Genomic DNA, 7,030 nt, shown 5'->3' with positions numbered 1-7,030 from the left:
TGCAGCTTTAAGGTTGAGCATGACAGATTTTGGTTGGGGGCTCAGTGAAATAAAGACAGAAAATGACAACTTGCTCCATTTTTTTTATTCAAAAAAAAAACAAAAACAAACAAACAAAACATAGTATTTAAATATTTAAATATTTATTTGAACAGAATTCTAAACTTCATTTGAGAAATTATTTTTGGGATTTGATAAACATTCCTTGGATAAATTTTTTTTATTTTCTTTAAAACAGTAGATACCTGACATTAGCTATTTACATTCACAACATTTTTCAAAACCATACCAATAAAAATTTAATCTGCATACTTTCAGACTTGCTCCTCTTTTTTCCCTTCCAGACTTTTTTCTTTCTTAAAGAATTATAACTTGTGCATGGTTTAAAATAGGCAGCAAACTGCAATATCTTCCATCAAGTTCATTATTATATTAGTTACATGAGAATATGTAAAAAAAAATGGTCCGTTGGAAGTCATGTCACGTGATCTGATGGGGTGCTTCGAGCATCTCCATCAAGAAAGTGTCTATGGGTGTGTCTCCAATCAGCTTGAAGAAAAACAGGTGCTCCAAACACTTAAGGCCAATGGATCGGAGGGCAGGAAGACGCAACAGAAGTTTAGCAAACCTGTAAAGCAGGCAGGGAGCAGGATAGCAGGTGAACTTGAGTATGTGCCACAGATTTGATCAGTATTTAACGAATACTAAACATGTACATGACTGTACCTGCCAGGCTGGTCAGGGTACTTGTGTTTAGTATAGGTCTCCAGTGAGGCGTAAACTTTCTCCCTCAGTGCCTCTACATCCGCTGGGTTGGACAAGCCTTTGGAATCTACGAGAAGAGACAGTCTGCATGATTATACATATACTCAGCATATCAAAACATCTAACATATCTTTACTTCTAATCTATTAACGTTCATAAAGGCATTTAAAGGCATTCTTTAACTACTACATATATTACATTATATTACAAAATACAAGTTTTCTCTTTAACTTGGGTTTTTTAATAATATAATATTAGATGTGCTTTATAAGATAAAACCAATCAAGGTCTTCACAATTTATCATCACAATATCAGTGTCAATTCCCAAGGCATGCCAGGAAAACAAAAGAAATTGGTTTGTAAATAATGGTGGAGCGATTCCTTTAATTATATTACAAAACTTTAAATTAAACAAAACAACTTAGTTTATCTATGCTGCAGATGAGCGTATAAAAATGGAAGTGCTCAACACACCAGGATTGAAGAGGACGATGGCTCTAAGGCAGCCTAGTTCGGTCTTATCCATCTGCATGTCCTTCATTTTAGACACCAGCTCAGTCAAAACCCTGCCACACACACACAAAGCTTTCATTTGAACACAATAGTTGTAATAAAAATAAAGATGACACATATTTTCTGATCATTCTCTAAAAACACGAGATGTTTATTAATTCACAGGTGTTGCAGGTAGAAAGACTCACCTGTTAAAGATGGAGCCCACACCTGCACTGTGAGCACTGCTCCTGTGGACATGCAGGCCTGTGCCCAGCAAGATGCCATCTTTAACTGTGATTGAGCGATGAGAGAAGGAAGCAATGAGGAGCTCGTTCCATCCTATTAGAAGAAAAATTACACGAATAACATAAATGACATGAACAGGAGGAGGAATTTTTTTAATCTTAATTCAACACAGTATTCTTTATTAGCAAGTCTTTATGATGTTCTGCGGAGTGCATGTGAAATGTTTGACCAGCAGAGGTCAGCATTCCCTCTTACATAACCAACACAGTTCTGCCTGACCCTTTAACATGGAGTGACTGGCCAAAACTAAAACTATTAAAAAGATTTAAGAAATTGAAATCAAATAAACCTGAAATCAAATAAAAAATGGCAATAATAGATGAAAACTCTAACATTAAAATTAATACTTTTAAAATAATTGTTGCCTTGGCAGCTAACTGAAATGAAGATGTTTATGTATTATAATCACTAAAACTAGAACTAAAAGTTATATATAAATATCTGTCTATCTCTATCTATCTATCTATCTATCTATCTATCTATCTATCTATCTATATATATATATATATATATATATATATATATATATATATATATATATATATATATATATTATGTTACTACTTCAGTTATGATTTTAAAATAAAGGCAAAATATGAATTTTATCAGTATTGAATGATTTTTATCTGCATATCACTTCACAGAGACCTAGCGTGGACATGCTGATGAAACTGGTTCCTGTTTAATCGTAGGTTTTATAATTTTATTATAGCTGTGCTTTGTCTTCAAAAACTACTATTATTATTATTTGTCTATATCAGTGGTTCTGGAGAGCCACAGTCCTGAAGAGTTGTGCTCCAACCTTGATAAAATCTCACCTGTCTGCTGCTTTCTAGTAATCCATAGACCTTTATAAGCTTGTTAAGGTGTGTTTGATGAGGGTTGGAGCTGAAGTCTGAAGGATTGTGGCTCTCCAGGACTGACGTCGGCCACCCCGGTCTATATCTATATATGTTTACACATGTGTATAGACTTATGAGTGTCTTATACCTGCTCGAAGCAAAATGACCTGATCATCCAGAGGCAGATCTGAGAAATTAGGTATTCTCTTGGCCCACTCCACAAGAGTAAACAGCTGCTTGTCAGCTGCGTGGCAGATATTAGTGACTGGGTCATTTGTCTGGAGAAGGAGACCCAATGAAAAAGAGGAAAGAGAAAGAATGAGAGAGATTATTTAAGTGGTTACTTTCTCAAAGATTCAGCATGTATGTACTGTGTAAATTGTATTTGAATAAATCTAAATGACTTTGTCTTACTGAGTTGCCAGGATTGTTCTCGGTGTATGTCTCAGTCTTAGGTTCGACTGCAAGTTCTGCATCCAGAATCTTATCCACAGGCATGTCTTCATTAAAACCACCCGTCGATTCCACATCATTATCACCTTTTTCCCTCCCACGCTGCCTCTCTTCCTGCACCGCTACGGGGTCCAGCAGAGCAGAGCAAACGAGTACATTACAAATCATTGTAATGACTTATGGCACATTTAAACAATATTTAAGAAATCTCATATTTTTAATATTACCTTTATCTGTTATATTAAAATCTATTTTACTTTATTTTAAAGTATATTTTAGATTCTGTAAGAAAACACTTGTACAATATAATGTATTCTATTATAAAGCAGTTATATAAGGTTATATAGAAATACTATATCATTTAATGTATATTATATATAATTTTATTTAGCGTAATATTAAAGCATAATGTTAGAACGCTTAAAATATCTTCTGGCCACAAAGGCAGCAAAAAACAAAACCCATCAGCAATTCAAAGGCAATTAAAAAAATCATTGAATTGTGGATACAGACCATGCAAATACAAACCTTCCCGTTTCATGCCCATTGCTAGGCACTTCTGGTAGCGACAATACTGGCAACGGTTGCGCTGGCGTTTGTCGATCAAACACTCTTTACAGTCTCGACACGTGTAGGTCAAGTCTTTTCGGATGGTCCTCTTAAAGAAGCCTTTGCAACCTTCACAACTGTAAACACCATAGTGCTTCCCTGCAAACACAACCATACTTAACCTCAGAAGAGATGGAGACGTATCTTGCATTAACTTCCAAACCAAAACCGAGTGCAACACCTAACACAACACCATCCCTGTGTTGTTGTACCTGAAGATCGGTCGCCACAGATGGCACAGAGGTGTTTGGAGAGGGATCCAGGGCTGGTGCACTGATAGCTGCTCATGTTGCTCAGCGGAGCCAATCCTGGTGGAGGCTTGATGTCTTCTGAGTTATTCACATTTAAAGAGTTCATCTGTAAGACAGGAAGAGATTAGATTCAACGTTATTGTCATTATGCAGAGTACAAGTACAGATCTAATGAAATGCACTTAGCATCTAACCAGAAGTGCAATGTTATAGTGTTTTATATACATATAAGTGCAGAGTAAGTGAAGCTATGATATACAGAATGTACAGTGGAGTTGCTATATACAGTATTGAGCAGAGTATACAGAATATAAATAGGAATGCAAATGTATGTACATTATGAATAGACCAATGTAGGATTATATATACATAATGAACAGCAGCAACGTGAGAACAGTGGTAATAAATACAGTTGGATGAGTATGCAAAGTATTGTTAAACATTGTATTATATGCAAAATAACAGTAGTGCAATGATATTTTTATAGAAATGGTTTACTGTGCTTTGTACAGTAACCACTAAAGACAGTTTACAGTAATAACCAGAATAGTGTGCAGTCTGTGCAAATGATGAGTAGTGCAAATACATGTGTGTAAAGTACTGTGACCAGAGCAGTAAAAGAGCAGGTGCTGGTTAGATTGGTAGTGTGGCATTCAGAAGTGTCACAGCTTCGGGAAAGAAGCTCTTTCTGAGCCTACTAGTGCGAGAACGTAGGCTCCTGTAATGTCTGCCGGAAGGAAGGAGGGTGAAAAGTCCATGATTAGGGTGAGAGGCATCTTTGATGATGTTTCTTGCCCTGCTCAGACAGCGCTTGTGATAAATGTTCTCAATGGAAGTTAACTGGGTGCCGGTGATCCGTTGAGCAGTTTTCACCACCGCTGGAGTGCTTTGCGGTCAGATGCGGAGCAATTGAGAGATGTGAGGAGATGTCAAGATGATGTGAAGAGAGATGGAAACAGCTTATCAAACAGTGCAACCAGGAGTAGACTTGTTGTCACAATGCAGCAGCAGACTTTGTGTCTCTTTCCCTCTCAGAACAATTCACAATTTCCCATCCCATACTGTTTTCTGCACTACTCCATTAAGCCTGAGGGGGGCAGTACATGGTCATACCTCAGGCATAAAGAAAGCAGGTCAAATCCGGAATGTGCTTCAGTGAGCCTTATTTTGAGTGAATTACTGGCATATATGTTTGTCTGTTGATTTGGGTTTGTATTTGGCTGCTTCTTTTGTGGAGAAAACCTTACTTTTCACAACATAATTTCAGTCATATCTCAAAGATATCTCAAAGATATCTGTTTGATAAGAGTGTTATTGTTCATTAAAACTATACTTCTACAATTAAATTAAGATGAATAATAACCTGCTAGTACAAATTTAAGATGAAAAACCGAAAATGAAAATTAGAAACCTAAATTAAAATAAGAAAATTTGCTTTGGCAATTAACTCACACAAGTTTAATATTAAAATGATGAAAAACCAAAGTTTTATAGAAATAAAAAGATAAAAACATAACATAACACAACAAAACAAAACTTTCTGATATTTACCTTGAATTTACTTTACATTCTGTAACAAGTAAAAACCCATTTTCACACAATAGTGTGTTTTAAAAAGTCTAATATATTTTAATACATGTTATTTTATTTTATTGAGTCCTTTGTGCCTTTATTTGTGAACATTACATCCACTCGGGACCAAAAAAGAAACACCCATGTACAGGATTTCAGAACAAGAAACACCAGGCACGGCTAAAGGCGCATGCTACCAGCATTACAAGATTTAACACATTTTCCTTTTCATTTCAATATAATTTCAAGTAGACCCTGTATGTCACAACACACACACACTTACTTGCCCCATATGCCCATATACTGTAAGCTCATAGTTATTGATGTCCTTTCATTGGACTAAAAGCCTGAAAACATTTGTCTGAGTCAATGGCTTTCTCTGGCCTCCAGGGAGAAATGAGACAACCCATACAGACACACATAAGATGACCTCTTTTAACCACCAGGGCAACCCTTACACCCTTAAACGGGTCCGGTACCCTAAAGTACAAAAGCTAAAAAGTACATCTTTGTACCTCCACTTCCTGTACAAATGGTACATATTAGTACTTAAAAGGTACATATGGTTGACCCAGGGACCACTAAACCAGTCATAATTGTAAACATTTTTGAAATTGAGATTTGTAAATTATCTGACTGCTTTGATAAATAGGCTTTCCATTGATGTATGGTTAGGACAGGACAAGTTTTGGCTGAGATACAACTATTTGAATATCTGGAATCTGATGGTGCAAAAAAATTCTACATTTTGAGAAAATGGCCTTTAAAGTTGTTCAGATGAAGTTCTTAGCAATGCATTTTACTAATAAAAAATTAAGTTTTAATATATTTACAGTAAGAAATTTACAAAATATCTTCATAGAACATGATCTTTACTTAATATCCTAATTGTTTTTTGGCATAAAAGAAAAATCTATAATTTTGACCCATTCAATGTATATTTGGGTATTGCTACAAACATACTTAAGACTGGTTTTTTGCTCTAGGGTCACATATTAGTAACCCTTTTAAAGGGTTTTGTCAATAGGCAAATTTTTATTTATGAGAAAGCTCAACATTTTCAGTTTGCAGGACAGACTGCTTTCAGTTGGTGTCAGTTCGAGAGAGCACAGAATTATGGGAAATTAACTTCTTACCTGTGGGCTACTGAGATTGTTAAATCCCATACTGGGTGTAGAGGGCAAGGACATGGATGGTGAGCCCAGAGACGGGGCGATGACTGAGTAGGGTGAGGCCAGGCCATTCATTGATGAGTCCAGGGTGCTCATGGGAGACTGCAGTGGGCGGGACGAACTGATGACGGACGGATGACCCACCATGGAGCTTAGGTGGCTGAGAGGGAGGCGAATTAAGAACACTAGTGTCTGTGAATAGACAAAAAAGAAAGATTAATATGAGAAAGATAATACAAATTAAAACGTAATACTAAAATGACTGCTGGTGACATCAGGGATCACTGACACATGGATGCTTCACAAAATTAGTTTTTACTGTATTTTGTAAGTAAAAATCGAAATTATTCCAAACCTATGACCTGTAATGTATAAATCAATCAGAGAGGTCAGTGTGACAGGTCTATATGAATTTGTCATGACAACCTGTGTTTTTATTTAGCATGTACAGACGTCAGAGAACAGGGTAAGTGTGTGCGCACAGGAACATCTAGTAACGGTGGAAATGTGTGCCTTTGCAGAACATCAATTACCTCCTTTATTAAGGCCTAAAATGTGTAATGA

General features: G+C 36.2%; 1 protein-coding gene across 1 annotated transcript; it reads right to left on the bottom strand.

Annotated features, from left to right (window-relative positions):
* Positions 1-161: 161 nt before the first annotated feature.
* Positions 162-6,650, bottom strand: LOC113062813 (retinoic acid receptor RXR-gamma-B-like). Its single transcript, XM_026232804.1, has 9 exons — positions 6,431-6,650; positions 3,684-3,828; positions 3,391-3,570; positions 2,824-2,984; positions 2,558-2,687; positions 1,468-1,600; positions 1,241-1,332; positions 727-832; positions 162-628 (listed from the first exon to the last, which is right to left on the bottom strand). The coding sequence occupies exons 1-9, from the start codon at positions 6,611-6,613 to the stop codon at positions 481-483; spliced, it is 1,278 nt and encodes a 425-aa protein (XP_026088589.1). The 5' UTR covers positions 6,614-6,650; the 3' UTR covers positions 162-480.
* Positions 6,651-7,030: the final 380 nt, after the last annotated feature.

Source organism: Carassius auratus, chromosome 45, assembly GCF_003368295.1.
Source record: "Carassius auratus strain Wakin chromosome 45, ASM336829v1, whole genome shotgun sequence".
In the NCBI taxonomy this organism is placed as follows: Eukaryota; Metazoa; Chordata; class Actinopteri; order Cypriniformes; family Cyprinidae; genus Carassius; species Carassius auratus.
The sequence above is the reverse complement of the archived record's forward strand: the minus strand, read 5'-3'. Positions and strand labels throughout refer to the sequence as shown.

What these genes read in the sequence shown, in the direction of transcription:
- LOC113062813 (XM_026232804.1), bottom strand. Translation starts at nt 6,613, where the DNA reads ATGGTGGGTCATCCGTCCGTCATCAGTTCGTCCCGCCCACTGCAGTCT. An exon ending in ACAATCTCAGTAGCCCACAG is followed by an intron (nt 3,829 to 6,430) that starts GTAAGAAGTTAA and finishes CCTGTCTTACAG; the next exon opens with ATGAACTCTTTAAATGTGAA. An exon ending in AGAACAATCCTGGCAACTCA is followed by an intron (nt 2,688 to 2,823) that starts GTAAGACAAAGT and finishes CTCCTTCTCCAG; the next exon opens with ACAAATGACCCAGTCACTAA.